We start from the raw sequence: 18639 nt of genomic DNA on the forward strand, positions 1-18639 counted from the left end.
GGTTGAACAAAAATTTGGATTGCTGCTCCACCAATATGATCACACTTGGCTAAATTTATTCAGAGTTAAGTAATGTGGGGAACTCAATGATATGCCACTGCAGTGTAAGCTATACCTTCCAGTGAACACAAGATGTTGTGATTAGATGACCACTTCCCATTACAGATTCCATTCAGAAAAATTTGTTTGAATCTGAGCTGAAAAATCATTTGGGAGTCGTGTAATCCATCACCTTCTGCAAATCATAGCTTTGTAATTTGACTGATACTTTTAGAGACAGTGTCATTCCGTAAGTGACATGATCTCTGACTCAATGTCTTGTACTGTTGGGTGACACTAACCTAACAAATTTGACTAGTAACAGCCATCATGCAAGTGCAGAATAGCAGGAAACTTGAAAATGCAAAATAGTTAATAGTTTCACTATGGTAATTGCAGTCCAGAGGATATATGCCTGGAGGAATTAAATATAAAGGAGCAAGTAATAGATAATGTGCTATTGAGACAAGTTCTGTCATTGTCAGAAAGATAAACAGACCTGTTCAGAGTGGTCATTCATTTTCTTCATTCAGTGTCTCTTGTGTACAATAATCCCTCCTCTATTGTGGGGGTTGCGTTCCAGACCCCCCCACGAAAGGTGAAAATCCGCGAAGTAGAAACCATATCTTTATATGGTTATTTTTATATTGTCATACTTGGGTCACAGATTTGCACAGAAACACAGGAGGTTGTAGAGAGACAGGAACTTTGTTCAAACACTGCAAACAAACATTTGTCTCTTTTTCAAAAGTTTAAACTGTGCTCCAAGACAAGACAGAGATGACAGTTCCGTCTCACAATTAAAAGAATGCAAACATATCTTCCTCTTCAAAGGAGTGCATGTCAGGAGCAGATAATGTCAGAGAGATAGAGAGAAAAAGCAAACAATCAAAAATCAATAGGGCTGTTTGGGCTTTTAAGTATGCGAAGCACCGCAGGACAACGCAGCTGCTAGGAAGGGAGCAATGTGAAGGTAGCCTTTCGTCCACATCATCTAGTGGTGCGAACAGCCCCCCCTGCTCACACCCCCTCCATCAGGAGCACAGAATGTCAGAGAGAGTGAGACAGAGAAAAACAAACAATCAAAAATCAATATGTGCTGTTTGAGCGTTTAAGTATGCGAAGCACCATGCAGGAAGCATATCACTTGACAAAACAGCCACATTTAAGCCCAGCAAGGAAGAGAGCAATGTGAAGGTAATCTTTCAGTGTTTTTTGAGGAGCGGCCGTATCTTCTAGGGGTGCGAACAGCCCCTGTGCTCACAATATATTTGTGGAGTTTTATTTAATACGTAATACATGCTCTGATTGGGTAGCTTCTCAGCCATCTGCCAATTAGCGTCCCTTGTATGAAATCAACTGGGCAAACCAACTGAGGAAGCATGTACCAGAAATTAAAAGACCAATTGTCTGCAGAAATTCGCGAACCACCAAAAAATCCACGATATATATTTAAATATGCTTACATATAAAATCCGCAATAGAGTGAAGCCGCGAAAGTTGAAGCGTGATATAGCGAGGGATTACTGTACTTCTGAAATGCTGTCTTTATTTATTGGGTAGGAGGGGTTTGTTGAAGGAGTCCTATACCATGTTATTTTTGGGTGTGGTCCGGAATTTTTGAGATTTTATGTCAGTTTGGATGGCAACAACAAGAACGGAAAGATAAAAAAAAATATTTTGGGTATGTTTCTTGAAAATAATCTTTTCATTCATTTTGATGCCATGGTCTTTTTGCCCTAACCAGGCATACATGAAGTATGTACCATCATTAACCCCCCAAGCCCCCCAAAAGCACCCTTTGCCATGGTTAAAAACTCACAAATTCTGTCTCACATATTCAGATCTGTGTTATTTATTCCCAAGAGACCTGGATGCAGGGAGAGTAGTGATGTACCAGACATGTTCGGCATGAAATTCAGTTATGATTTGTGTAATAAGAGCAAGAAATAAAGGCAGTGTGGCATAGTGATTAGGCGTTTGACTCCAAACTCTAAGGCTACCAGTTCAAATCTGGCTACTGACACTGTATGACCATAAGCAAGTCACTTCACCTGCCTGTGCTGAAATGGTCAAAACAAAAGAAATGTAACAAATTGAATTTCAAATGTTGTATGAAGCTTTGGACAAAGGAGTCATACAGAATAAGTAAATAATAATGTAAAATACTGTTCCCATTGGTACCGATATTTAATCTTTTTTTTTTTCTTTCATTACAGGCATAATGTTAGCAGACATCATTGAAAAGTATTTTGTCTCACCTACTCTTTTCCGAGTTATAAGACTGGCCAGAATTGGCCGCGTTCTTAGGCTAATTAAAGGTGCAAAGGGAATCCGGACACTTCTTTTCGCACTGATGATGTCCCTTCCTGCTTTGTTCAACATCGGTTTGCTGCTTTTCCTTGTGATGTTTATTTACTCCATCTTTGGAATGTCAAACTTTGCTTATGTGAAAAAAGAGTCAGGCATTGATGACATATTTAACTTTGAGACCTTTGGGAATAGCATCATTTGCTTGTTTCAGATCACCACTTCAGCTGGCTGGGATGGTCTCCTCAACCCTATACTGAACAGTGGCCCACCAGACTGTGATCCAACTTTCGAAAATCCTGGTTCAGAAGTTTTGGGCAACTGTGGCAATCCTGCTGTGGGCATAGTTTTCTTCTGCAGCTACATCATTATCTCTTTCCTAATTGTAGTCAACATGTACATTGCAATCATCCTGGAAAACTTCAATGTTGCCACAGAAGAAAGTAGTGAGCCACTATGTGAAGATGACTTTGAAATGTTCTATGAAACATGGGAGAAATTTGATCCTGATGCTTCTCAGTTTATAGATTACTGTCGGCTCTCTGATTTCTGTAATACTCTCCAAGACCCTCTTAAGATACCAAAGCCTAACAAAATCAAACTCATAACCATGGACCTCCCAATGGTAGTAGGTGACAAAATTCACTGCCTTGATATCCTCTTTGCTCTTACTAAAGAAGTGCTGGGAGACTCTGGGGGAATGGATGCCCTGAAAGCAACCATGGAAGAAAAGTTCATGGCTGCCAATCCTTCCAAAGTTTCCTATGAACCTATCACCACAACCCTGAAGAGGAAACAGGAGGAGGTGGCTGCTTCAGTCATCCAGCGAGCTTACAGGAGGCACCTGCTTAAGCGATCAGTGAAGCAGGCTTCATACATGTTCCGGCATAATGGAAACAAAACAGTAGGAGAAGCTCCAGAAAAAGAGGGCTTGATTGCTGAGAAGATGGAGGAGAACTATGGGAAATCGGACCACAGGAGGAAAGAAGAGAGTGAGATTAAGGAGTCTTCTAAATCGGAAAACACCTTAGATGTTCCTCACATGCCTGATGTTGTTGTTCCACTCTCTGAACCACGCACAACTGCTTCACCCTCCATCATCAAAAGAAATGTACGGGAATCTGTCGTATAATGGTTGGACATATTTCGACTTGTCCTCAACTCGTGAAAACTGTTTATTCCTCAACTGGATAGGGCTAATACAGCTATGGAGCTGGCAAAGACAAAAACCCAGATGTCCAAATGTATTGGAGCGCACCTTAACAGGAGTCTACAGTAGGTGCACCGTGGGTCATGTACCAATTCTGGGTGCAAGCGAGAACCAAAAATTAAACCCTTAATATCATGTTAGTCCATAACAGAAGCAAATCCTTTCCTGAATGGCAACTTCTAGTTGGTTTGTATTATATATAAATAGAAAATGTGTGCTCATCAATAGACACAACATTTGCACACCCTGTAATAGGCAGAGCAGTTTCATTATTATACAGAGAGGTACTGGACAGGGGGGGCAAACACATAAAATTAAGACAATGGAGAATACATAAGAGTGCAGTGTTCAGAAGAATAACTGCCTTTAGTTCTTTATGCAGCCTACGCATGTTCCTCAGCAGCCTCAGGGTTAAAGTTTCTCTGTATGGTACATGCTGTATGCACACACATTTTCTGTAAACATTTCAGTTTGGGTAATTATCGTGATTTTCAATAGACATTAGACAACCATTTTAGATTATGTACCTTGGTCAAGGAATATAAACAAACTGATTCAAAGTTCAATTTCATACTTTTGGTTTTATTTTCTTTTTTGTTTTTTTGAGTTTTCAAAGTAAAAGTAAGCTGCCACATCTCTAAAATGCTCATGTTTGCAAAGCTCTGATGTAGTTTGACTCTGATTTTAAACCGAGTTGGCTTGTTCCTGTTGTTTGAAAGTTTGAGGTTATTGGGGTTAACGGATTCATAACCAGCTCTATCTTCAGTTAGAACTCAATGAAACAATAACAGATAAAGACTCAAAAATGATATATTCAGTTCTGGTTTCTGCTTGTAAACCAGTAGTTGTCACTTACTCCCAGTGGGCACACTTGACCCCGAACTCAAATCAAGAAGAGTCAAAAATGAATGATTTTATATATTGTAAATATTGATAGGTTTATAGGGCCATTATTGTCATATGTACATAGTACAGAGTAATTCTTACTTGCATGTGTTAATCAACATGCAACATGTTGCCAGTCTCTGGCACCATCATTAGTGATAAAAAGTTACCTTGAAACTTCGGTCTTCCTTACGTGAAAAATCTCAGAGTTTGGATCAGTACTACAATTTGGTATTGAATACCAGCTTTTGGATCTCAGTACCAGTACCAAAACCTATTTGCTCAAAGTAAAAAACAGAAAAAAGCCCAAGTGTTTGGCACTTTTATATAAAAATATAACCCGTGTATATAATACGTATAATAAATTTCAGAATCAAAGGGAATTGTCTCCCTGTTTTTCAGTAATATTATACCATACAACTCTGGAATATATTTACATTTAATCTAAATATTAAATACAAAAGTGATTGCAGAAATAGTAATAAATTAAGACATTACAATATACAGGTTTGGGCCCCCTCCCTATTCACCCACGCTACCTATCCATTCCCCTGTTCTACTGACATGTAATAGTAACACATAGGAAAGCAAGAACTCTGACTTTAAAAAATGAGATAATACATTGCTTCAGATCTTAAGTTTCCAGAGTCACTAATTGTTTCTAGAGTGCCAATTGTCTTATTTCTTGTTTGGTACTGAAGCATTGAGTTTTTATCAAATTCATTCTTTAATTTTACACGTAGACATAGCAGGGCAAACCATGTTATGGGTGTGTATTATACATATCTATACAAATGTATGTACACTGTAAGAATATTTAGAGAGAAAGCTGTGTAAAGCGTAAATGTAGACAAATGTGAAAGACACTATATCCAATAGGTAGTTAGATGCTGCCTCGCTAATCATTATTTTAATGCTAATTTTTGTAATTGTACACAGTACAACTTAATTGTTGCCAACTTCCTCATTACGGGTTTTTATTCACACTTTGTGCCTTAACAATGACTGTGTTATTGATTAATTTTTATTAATACATTGAAGAACTTAATTCCAGTTTACCAGAATATTAGAAAGCATTAAAAACACTAAAAATAAGATTGCTCTAATAGAAAATGCAATGGATAAAAATATGTTGCTGAAAACGCACTCAGTTTTTTTATTGGCTCAGACTTGTCCTACTATTTATTTTTGCAAACGTTGTTTGAAATGAACTGCATTTGATAAAGCACTTCTATGGGCTGAATGCCTTCCCAGGGCACTTCATGCACACTTTATTACACTTATCCATCTCTCAGCTCATGCAATGAGCCCCCTGTGGAGCCTGATCCCTCAGTACACTGGGTGGTCTGGAGCACTAGACGTTCCTGGCTGCCAGTTACTAAAAGACACACTGAAAAAAAAATAGAATAAAATTAGAAGTAAATGTAAGCTATTGAGGTAGGTTTGAAATGTAACATAAATGCACAAGTTTTGGACATATTTACTTATTAATGTAATACAATTTTGTCATCTCAATGAGTGAATTACGTCATTGCGTTACAAAAACACTGACTGTGGTATTCGCATTAGTAAAATTACAGGCACGTTGAGTGACAGACATCACAGGCAACCAGACAGAGGTGATGAGGTAAAGAGGTTTACTTAGCTGCTTTAGAAATTCCAGCGTACATTTGTTTTTCAGCATTTTGTAATGCCAAAACTAAAAATTAGAGAAGATACTGGTGTACAATTAAAATAGAGATTTTTATACCATTGGGTGCTGTTGCCTTCTGGAGTTTTAAATACTTTTGGGCTGATGTATGCATTACGAAAAAATATTCTCATAAAAATTCTGACTTGTGTGAATTGAGACTTCAATAATTTCAGGTTATTTTTTATGGAGGAAAGGCATCTTAACAAGAATTTCAGATGAGTTTATTTTCATACAACCAGTAGCATTTCTATTCACCTTTTACCACAAACCGTTCAGACGATGGTTAGAGCAAATAGACACTTTACCCCATTTCCAAAATGGCATCTCGCCCAAAGAAGCAGTCAGCCACACTTCACTGTATGGAGCTGAGCTGTCCAGCGTCCTTCTTCTCCAACTCCAGACTCCATCCAGTGTATCCGGAGCACCAGTAGTCCACACTGTTTCTCATATGAAAGGCCACTTGACACACCTAGAACTGCCTAATGGTTCTGCCAAGTGCCAACTTAAGCTATTGACCATTCTATGGAAAAAAAGATCACAAGTATCTGAGGTTATAGTGTTGTAACCGATCTACACACTGATCTTTAAATGAAATCATCTCCCGATGACTGTCAGTCTGGGGACAGGTTCCTTTGGGCACATCAGTCATCCTGTAACTGCCAATATGGCTGAAATCTGTGCGGGGCCTTGCTCATATACTGTAGCCAAAGTCTTAAAGATGATTTTAATAATAAAAACCTTCAGGAAAATATGTTTTCCAATCAGGATATCTGCATGGAGCTTGTAAGCTGTAAAATTGCGAATTAATGCACATAGAGAGCTGCAAAAGCAGACGGATGGCTCCAAAGTGGGCTGCCGGTGCATTCAGAGGCTCAAAGTCTCAAAAAAAATCACACGTATATTATTTGGGGCTGTTCTTAGAGGACACGTTTGTGTGCATCTTGGCCATCTTGTTTGTACTTACATGTGCGAAGCGCTTTTTAATTATTGATATTTATGCTGTTGTTTTTAAAAAGTTGTTTTTATTTAATTTTTTTTTCTGGTCTTGCATATAGTGTTTCATTGCTGAACTGTATAGCATTATATAGGATTTCATTTCACTATGCATTTAAATTAAATAATATCATTTCTAGTATCAATGAATATGGTGGAGCTCAAAGTTACTCATTTAAACAAGTTGTACATAACGCTCATTTTTCCTTTAGTTGACCTTCTAATAATCCGTCTCATCTGTCTTTACAACCATTTGCAGACTGTTATGTTTTTTTTGTTTTGTTTATTATTATTTTCCAAATGAAAATTTGGAATAATAATGTTTTCTCTCTTATTTTCTAGTCATAGGAAGTTGAATTCTATAGCTGTATGTTACTGAGCAGCAATGCTTTCAGCAGCCTGCTTCTTCTTTATGGTGCCTGGATCTAAAATTTCAATGTTTACATTTTTAAATATGTGGAAGATAACTTTTACTTGCGAGGCTCTATATGCAAAATATCGTTGATGCTTGTACATAACTTTTGCAAAGAGCTAGACTTGCTTTATGAATCATATTCCTTTGTACAATCCAAAAATAAACTCTTATTTTAAAGCTTTATGTTTTTATGTCTCTTCAGCAGTGCCCCTCATCATCTCATGGTTTCTGTGGTGCTATTTGAACTTCACGATGTATTTGTCAGATTTGATTTTTTTTTTTGCTTTATAAGTTTGTTTTTCAAAATTTATAGAGTCACCAACATTCACTTAGTTGTGGATGTGTTGGATTAACAAGCCCAATCTTATGACCTCACAGACTCCCAAGTTGCAGCTCTTTATAGAGTTTGCTGTTGCCACAAGTTACCCGGTAAGAACAGTTCAAAACGCAAAAGAGTCTTTTGTACATTTTTATTGAAAATACAAATCCAAACCACTCACAAATCCAAATATTCAGTTATATTCAGGATGTTGGTTACAGAGATGCAAGGTTTTTGTTGTTATTATTAGATGAATGAGGTATGGGATGAATTGTGATGACTTATATGCATGTGTGTGGTTTCTTTTAACAAAACAGAGGAAGAACAACTAACTACAATAATAATGCAAATAAGAATACCAAGGTACTCATATGACAATAATTTGGAGATTGACTGTAATGAACACTTATAAAACTGACAACAAAGAGTTTAACAGTATTTGCTACTTAAATATATTATTATGAAGATGGTGCTGTCTCTAAACAAGCCTAAAAGCATTGAAGTAGTTTACACAAACCCAAAGAAATGTGCGATTCATGCACTGTAAATCATCTTCAACCTGAGCCTGGAACAGGGTAGAGTCCCGAGGCTTTGGTAAACATCTTGCGTCACCCCAGTCCCAAAGATATTACGTCCTGGTGACCTGAATGACTGTCGCCCAGACGTCACATATGATGAAGACCATGAAGCGGCTGCTGCTTCACCACCTGAGGCCACGGGTCTGCCACGCCCTCGACCCTCTGCGGTTCGCATACCAGGAGAAGGTGTGAGCAGAGGATGCCATCATCTACATGCTACACCGATCCCTCTCCCACTTGGACAGAGGCAGTGGTGCAGTAAGAATTATGTTTCTCTAGCACCTTCAGCACCATCCAACCTCTGCTCCTTAGGGACAAGCTGACAGAGATGGGAGTAGATGCATACCTGGTGGCATGGATTGTGGACTATCTTACAGATAGACCTCAGTATGTGCAGGTCTGACATTGTGGTCAGCAGCACAGGAGCGCTGCAGGGGACTGTGCTTTCTCCGGTCCTGTTCAGCCTATATACATCGGACTTCCAATACAACTCGGAGTCCTGCTACATGCAAAAGTTCACTGACAACACTGCTATCATGGACTGCATCATCAGTGGGCAGGAGGAGGAGTATAGGAACCTAATCAAGGACTTTGTTAAATGGTGCGACTCAAACCACCTACACCTGAACACCAGCAAAACCAAAGAGCTGGTGGTGGATTTTAGGAGGCCCAGGCCCCTCATGGACCCCGTAATCATCAGAGGTGACTGTGTACAGAGGGTGCAGACCTATAAATACTTGGGAGTGCAGCTGGATGATAAATTAGACTGGACTGCCAATACTGATTCTCTGTGCAAGAAAGGACAGAGCCGCCTGTACTTCCTTAGAAGACTGGCATCCTTCAACATCTGCAATAAGATGCGGCAGATATTCTATCAGACGGTTGTGGCGAGCGCCCTCTTCTATGTGGTGGTGTGCTGGGGAGGCAGCATAAAGAAGAAAGACGCCTCACGCCTGGACAAACTGGTGAGGAAGGCAGGCTCTATTGTAGGCACGGAGCTGGACAGTTTGACATCCGTGGCAGAGCGACGGGCGCTGAGCAGACTCCTGTCAATCATGGAGAATCCACTGCACCCACTGAACAGGATCATCTGCGGACAGAGGAGCAGCTTCAGCGACAGACTGCTGTCACCGTCCTGCTCCACTGACAGACTGAGGCGATCGTTCCTCCGCCACACTATGTGACTCTTCAATTCCAGCCGGGGGGGTAAACGTTAACAATATACAAGATTATAGACTGTTATACCTGCCTCGCACACTCCCCTTGAACTTTATAACTTGCACTACGTTTTTATCACTCTGTAATTTAGTATTGTTTTATATCAGTATGCTGCTGCTGGAGTATGTGAATTTCCCCTTGGGGATTAATAAAGTATCTATCTAATGAAATAATATCAAACTGGTTAACAGTATATAGACATTAGTTTTAAACCTCTGTGAAGCTGTATTATTTGTCCATACTGACAGCAGTTAAGTTTCAAGGCCTGTTCTTGTACATGAAGAAAGCGATATGAAGCATGTTGCAGATGAGTAATCCTCAGAAAGGTCTACAAGAATGTTTAATGATAAACAACAGATTGAATTTCACCTGAGGGGCTCCACCATGTGTCTGCCATTTTCTACAGAGCTGGCTGATGCAACTTTTCTGGGGCAGATCTCAACTCCAGAGGAAGGCAAAAAGAAAAATTGGACCAATCACTTCAGGATTTCAGAAAACTGACAGGTGATATTAGAAGATAGTTGGCTGCTCAGTGAATAGAAACCTGTACAAGACACCAAGGGTTAAAAACGGAATGGCTGCAGGGAATAGCGGATCTTTTAAACTCTCTTTGACTCCTTGGCCTACTTCAGCTCTGCTTCACTTTATTACAAAGCAACAGATCCACGATGGAAGTCAAGTGGCTTTATTGTCATACCATCCTTATATACAGCATTGAAGCTGACCACCTGCTTTGGAAACTGCAGTGTCTCGGACTCTAAGGTCCTAACAAACAGATTAGGAGCACACAACAGAAAAGATCACGGCAACCTCTGTACCCCCCGTTAAAGACATTTGTATAAAGCTATGCATCTGAAAAGCCCACGGAATTACGACGCACCCCTCCTGTGGTCTCTCTGTCTCATTACCATCTGGCAGAAAGTTCTGGAGCATGCAAAACAAGTCTGCCAGCATCTGCAACAGCTCTTACCTCTTGGGGGTCCTGACTCTTCAGATCTGCTCCCAATAGCTTATTTATATGCAACATATTTGTTACACTTATTACTACTTTTGTTTTTGTATTAGCAGTTGCTTTTTTTTATTATTTATTCATCTATCTCCTAACCAAGATAACTGTCAAAGAACAATAACTGAATCAGTTTTAAGATATTTAATATCTTGCCCTATGTGTACCTTCAGTGCCTTTCCTATGTATCTGAACCTCTCTTGACTGGCAGTCCCTCTTCCCATAAAGCCTGCTTCTCAGACTGTCGCTTTAAGGAGCCTCACTATCCGCTTTTGTATAGGGTGGTCCAGATCTGATTATGCAATTATTGCATTGCATTAAAAGTTGCATAGTTATATCTGGACCACCCTATACTTCTGGACTCTGAAAGCGACCCTTAATTGTGAATCCTATGACATTACTTCTTCTCTTTTGTGTCTTGCATTTGCACTTCCTCTTTCGATCACATCATCAAAACCAAACTGCCCAATCAGATTGTTCTGAAGGACACACACACACACAAACCTTAGCATTTCATGTGAATTTCCCCTTGGGATTAATAAAGTATCTATCTATCTATCTATCTATCTATCTATCTATCTATCTATCTATCTATCTATCTATCTATCTATAGTATAGTTTAGTATATTTCTTTACCTGTCTTGCACTTTTCTTGTGTTAGGGAGAACCGGTACTGCAACATGAGGCGGAATGGACTTCCTTGCAGGTATGTTGTTCAGGGCATCAAATTGTGTGTAGAAATAATTTAGAATATCTGCAAGGGAGGCATCACCACAGTAGAAAGATATAAAGAAACAACAATAAATAACCAGACGTAAATGCAGGAGGCAGCTAAGGTGCCCTCAGTGCTCTGGCTGTTGTCTTCTCCAGATTGCTGGACTTGACAAAAGGCCGTTCACTCCTGAGCACCATGACACCTGACAGAGCTTGAGAAGTTTAGCAAAGAAGAAGAACAGCGGAGCACAAACTGAAGGCTGGCATGGCTGTCGTCTGCTAAACACAAACTAAAAGGGGGTGAGTCCTTAAGGAGTCGATTATTGTGGGCTTTGTATTGGAAAATTAATTAAACCATGCGGCAAATATCTGTTTTCACTTGAACATTAAACATTGCGTTTCTGTTGGTCAGTCTCAAAAAAGTCAAATTAACTCCATTGTACTTCAAAGTTGTATATGAAGAAAATGTCCAAAGGGTGAATGCATTTCATTGACACTCTAGAAATCATATAGTGCCTTTCCTTCCTATCTGTCATATAGTGCCTTTTCAATCTGTCAATATTGAACAGTCAAAAGGAATGTTGGGGTCTCGAAAGATACCAGGTTTAATAATAAAGTCTAAAAGAAAAAACATCTAACGCACACAATTGAGGATTGGCAAAGTGCTACGTGAGAAAAAGCTAGAGAGCGGAGGAGCTCCATCCCAGCTCAAAGCCGGTCCAAATGTGAACTCTGACTTCAGGGTGGGCGATAATTTAAATACCACATTGATTGGGAAAGGGCGGGGCTTCAGATGACGTGTCAATTTTGACGTCCGTTGTCTTCTGGTTGTTTCGCCTCCACTCTAAGAAAAGAAGCAGGATGTATTAGTGGTGGTATTAAAACCTTAATGCCTTAGTGATTGGTACGATCCAGTACATTGATACTGATTAATATAGATTTGTATTCATTTATATAGTGTCCTCCTATTATATAGTGCCTTTCATATCTATCATATAGTACCTTTCACATCTATCTATTATATAGTGCCTTTCATATCTATCTATCATGGAGAATCCACTGCATCCACTGAACAGGATCATCTCCAGACAGAAGAGCAGCTTCAGCGACAGACTGCTGTCACCATCCTGCTGCACTGACAGACTGAGGAGATCGTTCCTCCCCCACACTATGTGACTCTTCAATTCCACCAGGGGGGTAAACGTTAACATTATATAAAGTTATTGTCTGTCTGTATACTTGCATTGTTATCACTCTTTAATATTTTCTTTATCAGTATGCTGCTGCTGGAGTATGTGAATTTCCCCTTGGGATTAATAAAGTATCTATCTATCATATAGTGCCTTTCACATCTATCTATCTATCTATCTATCTATCTATCTATCTATCTATCTATGTATCTATCTATCTATTATATAGTGCCTTTCACATCTATCTATCTATTATATTGTCCCTTTCATATCTATCGGTATGCATTTGAGATGTGTAATCTTCCGGAGCTCTCTTGCGCCATCTGCTGGAGAGCCGTACTTTTGTCTTCGCCGCTTTCTAACCAGCTGATAATTCACATTACTCTAATGTTGAATAAAATGATAACAGTAGAGTGTTGTACCGTGTTAGCCATAGATTGACACAGGAGAATGTATGGTGAAATGACACCTTTTATTGGCTAACTAAATGGATTACAAATGTAAGCTTTCAAGGCAGCTAAGGCCCCTTCATCAGGCAAACTCGGGAAAGATTTTTTTCTTCTTCTTCTTTCAGGGTTTCAACGAAAAATCCACGAGCAGCCAGTGAAGGAAGAGTTTCTAGTTTTATCTGGGGTTGAGCGTCGGCGTCTCGTCTATAATAAGCAAGCAGGAATGGAGAGGGGAGCACGTGCGTCAGCCATGCCACTCACCCTGCAGGCTCAGGTTGCCGTCCGGCGGCTGAAGGGAATAAAAAGAGAAGACTTCCTGTCACCGAAGACAAGCAGACTTCAGGCGAAGAGACGTTTATAACCGCTTTCTATTCGTGGAATGTATTTCAGAAATGCGTCTGTACGCCGGCCAACATCCGTTATCAATTACCGGGCGGCACGGGCCGGGGCGGCCTGGGGGGGTTTGGATCGGGGGCTACCGACCTTCTCTGCTCCTGACGAGTCCGCTACGCTTGGAATATGTACACCGGGGCGCTTTCTTTCTTTCTTTCTCTCTTTCTTAATGCTTGTTATTCGCTTTAGGTATGACTCATGAAAGGCGCTATATGTTTTCTTTAAGTTCTTGTAATTTACTTTAGGTATGGCTCATCGTCAAAGGCACTATATAACCTACATTTCATTCCTTCAATGCTTGTTATTTACTTCAGGTATGACCCATGAAAGGAATTATATGATCATCTTTCTTCCACATGGGTTTGTTTTTCAGTGTTCAGCGATGATTCCCAGGGAGTTTTCTTTTTCTATTATTGCCTAATCCTCTTGGCTCTTCCTGTCCTCTTTTAATGCAGGAGCATCTCGGGCGTAAGGCAGTAACGAACACCCATCACGGACCAATTTAGCAAAACAAATCCGGATAACCGGACGTGAGGAGAACATACAAACTCTGCGCAGTGAGCACCCGACACTTGAACCCCGGTTTCGTTACTGCGAGGCAGTAGCACGACCACTGCAACACCGTGCCGTCCCTTTTTAGAAAATAGCAATTTGTATTCCGTTAGTCTACAGTGGTGTGAAAAACTATTTGCCCCCTTCCTGATTTCTTATTCTTTTGCATGTTTGTCACACAAAATGTTTCTGATCATCAAACACATTTAACCATTAGTCAAATATAACACAAGTAAACACAAAATGCAGTTTGTAAATGGTGGTTTTTATTATTTAGGGAGAAAAAAAAATCCAAACCTACATGGCCCTGTGTGAAAAAGTAATTGCCCCCCTGAACCTAATAACTGGTTGGGCCACCCTTAGCAGCAATAACTGCAATCAAGCGTTTGCGATAACTTGCAATGAGTCTATTACAGCGCTCTGGAGGAATTTTGGCCCACTCATCTTTGCAAAATTGTTGTAATTCAGCTTTATTTGAGGGTTTTCTAGCATGAACCGCCTTTTTAAGGTCATGCCATAGCATCTCAATTGGATTCAGGTCAGGACTTTGACTAGGCCACTCCAAAGTCTTCATTTTGTTTTTCTTCAGCCATTCAGAGGTGGATTTGCTGGTGTGTTTTGGGTCATTGTCCTGTTGCAGCACCCAAGATCGCTTCAGCTTGAGTTGACGAACAGATGGCCGGACATTCTCCTTCAGGATTTTTTGGTAGACAGTAGAATTCATGGTTCCATCTATCACAGCAAGCCTTCCAGGTCCTGAAGCAGCAAAACAACCCCAGACCATCACACTACCACCACCATATTTTACTGTTGGTATGATGTTCTTTTTCTGAAATGCTGTGTTCCTTTTACGCCAGATGTAACGGGACATTTGCCTTCCAAAAAGTTCAACTTTTGTCTCATCAGTCCACAAGGTATTTTCCCAAAAGTCTTGGCAATCATTGAGATGTTTCTTAGCAAAATTGAGACGAGCCCTAATGTTCTTTTTGCTTAACAGTGGTTTGCGTCTTGGACATCTGCCATGCAGGCCGTTTTTGCCCAGTCTCTTTCTTATGGTGCAGTCGTGAACACTGACCTTAATTGAGGCAAGTGAGGCCTGCAGTTCTTTAGACGTTGTCCTGGGGTCTTTTGTGACCTCTCGGATGAGTCGTCTCTGCGCTCTTGGGGTAATTTTGGTCGGCCGGCCACTCCTGGGAAGGTTCACCACTGTTCCATGTTTTTGCCATTTGTGGATAATGGCTCTCACTGTGGTTCGCTGGAGTCCCAAAGCTTTAGAAATGGCTTTATAACCTTTACCAGACTGATAGATCTCAATTACTTCTGTTCTCATTTGTTCCTGAATTTCTTTGGATCTTGGCATGATGTCTAGCTTTTGAGGTGCTTTTGGTCTACTTCTCTGTGTCAGGCAGCTCCTATTTAAGTGATTTCTTGATTGAAACAGGTGTGGCAGTAATCAGGCCTGGGGTTGGCTACAGAAATTGAACTCAGGTGTGATACACCACAGTTAGGTTATTTTTTAACAAGGGGGCAATTACTTTTTCACACAGGGCCATGTAGGTTTGGATTTTTTTTTTCTCCCTAAATAATAAAAACCATCATTTAAAAACTGCATTTTGTGTTTACTTGTGTTATATTTGACTAATGGTTAAATGTGTTTGATGATCAGAAACATTTTGTGTGATAAACATGCAAAAGAATAAGAAATCAGGAAGGGGGCAAATAGTTTTTCACACCACTGTATATACAAACTATTCTTTAATAACATCGTTATTATAAGGATTCCTGTTGTGGTGTATGGCCCTCACAGCTCTTCAAGTGCCCCCTACCAGCCCCCAGTAAACCACAGTGGTGACCTCTATCTGTATGAGACCCTCACTCCACCCACTCATCCATCCAGAATTAAAGACTGCGTAGGTCGAGGGGAGCGCGCTCTTTAATAAGGCGATCTAAAGAGTTTTGTATGCGTCCTGTGCCCCCTGGTGGCCGCTCAAAAATCTTCTCCACTTCTGTCGGCTGTGACGCTCATTGAAGTTCATCATCCACCCGACTAAGCTTGAAGAGTCCACCCTGCACTCACGCGGCTCCGCCCGGAGGGAACAAACTCGTGGGGGGCAAACATCGCAAAAGATGGACATTTACAGAACTCGACAGAAATTTAAAGGTGTCTGGAAATGCATTTAAGAACCCTCAAGAAGAATGAGAGATGTCTGAAAATGCAGAACGTCTGGCTCAGGAGAGTCTGAATGCTTGTTACGATCCCCTGACGGAGATTTCCTGATATTTTGAAATGATGCGCTGGACATGTGGAGGTCGACATCACTTCTGTAACACTCTGTAACACACAGGAGGCCATTAGAAGATATCTGGACCTGCATGTGAGATGTCTGAAAAAGCACTTAAGATAACTTGAAATTCAGAGCTGTTTAAGAAATCTCAAATGCATTTCATGATATCTTAAAATGGATCTGAGCTCCATTTCCGATATTTTAAAATGTCTTTCAACATTTCCTGAATTTGTATTTCAAAACGTCTCAGATACATTTCCAGACATCTTAAAATGCATAAGCAGTTATCTGAGTGGCGAGAACAAGCTTCCATAGCTTGCTATTTATTTTGAGACCTCTGGAAATGTATTTCAGATAACTCAAAATGAATGGCAGATATTTAAAAATGTAAAGGAGCATATTTTGAAATACCTTGAAAGGCATGATGGATGAAAGGCACTATATAATATAGATAGTTGGTAAAAAAAATCATAAACATTATGTAGATGAAAGGCACTATATAATAGATGGGTAGATGAAAGGCACTGTATCATAGATAAATATAAAAGGCACATATAATAGATACACAGGTAGATGAAAAATATATCAACCATGTAGATGAAAGGCACTATATCATAGATAGATAGATATGAAAGACACTACATAATAAATAGGTAGGTAGATGAAAGGCACTATATCATAGATGGATGAAAGGCACTATATAATATAGATAGGTAGATGAAAAGCACAATATTATAAATATATAGATAGATGTGAAAGGCACTATAATAGATTTATGGATGAAAGGAACTATATAAAAGATAGGTAGGTGAAAGGCACTATACAATAAATAGATATGTAGATGAAATGCACTATATAATATAGATAGGTAGATGAAAAGCACAATATCATAAATATATATAAATTTATATAAATTTAGGGCGGAGTGGTGGCTCTGAGGCTAAGGATCTGTGCTGGTATCACGAAGGTTGCCGGTTCAAATCCCCGTCACTGCCAAAAGAGATCCTACTCTGCTGGGCCCTTGAGCAAGGCCCTTAACCTGTAATTGCTCCAGGGGCGCTGGCTGTACAATGGCTGACCCTGCGCTCTGACCCCAAGGGGTATGCGAAAACTACCAAATTCCTAATACAAGAAATTGTATAAGGCGAAATAAAGAACAAAAAAAAAAATATATAGTGTGATGGATGGCGGGCTAAATATTCCGGCCCACACCTCCAGGCCACCAGGTGGAGCCCTCCCAACAGCATGGAGGTTCCCCGAATTCCAGCAGGGCCTTCTGGACCTTGTAGTTTGTATAAACAACCCTGCTGGATACCTTGGGGACTGCCGGGAGTCGCTGTAGGGAGGCTGTCAGACTCTTACGTGCCCTATAACCCGGAAGTGCGTCATGATCACATGACAAGAAGAAACGACGTGCTTCCGGGTTGAAGAAAAGGACTTTTACCCTGACCTGGAAATAATAAGGACTTGTGGATTGTTGGACAGGAACACCTCCGGGTCAGGGGGTATAAAAGGATTCTGGGAAAGCCCAGACATTGAGCTGAGCTGGGAGGTAGGGTGGCTAAGTGTCTGGGAGCAGAGGAGAGAGAGAGAGAGAATTGTGTTTAGTTGGAGTATTGATCATTGTATGAGTAGTGTGGAGTGGAGGGTGCTTAGTGCACGGTATTATTATAAAATAAATAATAATTGTACAGTTACCTGGTGTTTGGCGTGGTACCTGAGGGTTCGAGAGGTTCATAACAGCCTCTACTGCTACAATAGATAAATGTGAAAGGCACTATATAATAGATAGGTAGGTGAAAGGCACTACGTAATAGATGGGTGAAAGGCACTATATCATATATAGATGGTTGTGAAAGCTGATATATAACAGATAAGAGATGGTGTGATGGTTGAAAATGCAGGCAATGCCCAGATGGCTGAGTAAGATGAAAGGCTGGATGTATCGGTAGCCAGTGGATGATATTAGATTGTTGAAGTTAAAGCAAGAGGTATGGATTGACAAATGGGTGAAATGAAGGAACAATGGAGAGCCACACAGATGAATGGACAGAATAAGCAAATGATAGATTGATGGATCGATGGAATCAAGGATAGATAGGTGGATGGATGATATGAGCCAATAATGGAGAGAAAGGTGAAATTAAGAAATAAAGAAGATCAGATGGATGAACAGGTGTTATTAAAGAAACACCGACAGGTTGTGTGGGTGGATGGATGAGTAAAATGAAAGAGAGATAAATGGTGGGATATTGGATGGATGGATGGATGGATTGAATGAAATAATGGGTGAAAGAATAGAAATGTGGACAAATAGATAGATAGATAGATAGATAGATAGATAGATAGATAGATAGATAGATAGATAGATAGAAGTGAAAGGCACTATA

General features: G+C 40.1%; 2 protein-coding genes across 3 annotated transcripts in view; one reads left to right on the forward strand and one right to left on the reverse strand.

Annotated features, from left to right (window-relative positions):
* LOC114664762 (sodium channel protein type 4 subunit alpha-like) overlaps nucleotides 1-7726 on the forward strand; it is a 183074-nt gene extending 175348 nt beyond the window's left edge. For both annotated transcript variants that reach the window (XM_051918900.1, XM_028819009.2), the window contains exon 26: nucleotides 2259-7726. In XM_051918900.1, coding sequence (XP_051774860.1) covers nucleotides 2259-3481 — 1223 coding nt within the window. In that variant the 3' untranslated portion in view covers nucleotides 3482-7726. The remainder of the gene's footprint in view (nucleotides 1-2258) is intronic.
* Nucleotides 1-18639, reverse strand: part of myl4 (myosin, light chain 4, alkali; atrial, embryonic) — a 301275-nt gene that overhangs the window by 230038 nt on the left and 52598 nt on the right. The window lies entirely within an intron of this gene.

The sequence above is a fragment of the Erpetoichthys calabaricus genome, chromosome 14, assembly GCF_900747795.2.
Source record: "Erpetoichthys calabaricus chromosome 14, fErpCal1.3, whole genome shotgun sequence".
NCBI lineage: Eukaryota > Metazoa > Chordata > Cladistia > Polypteriformes > Polypteridae > Erpetoichthys > Erpetoichthys calabaricus.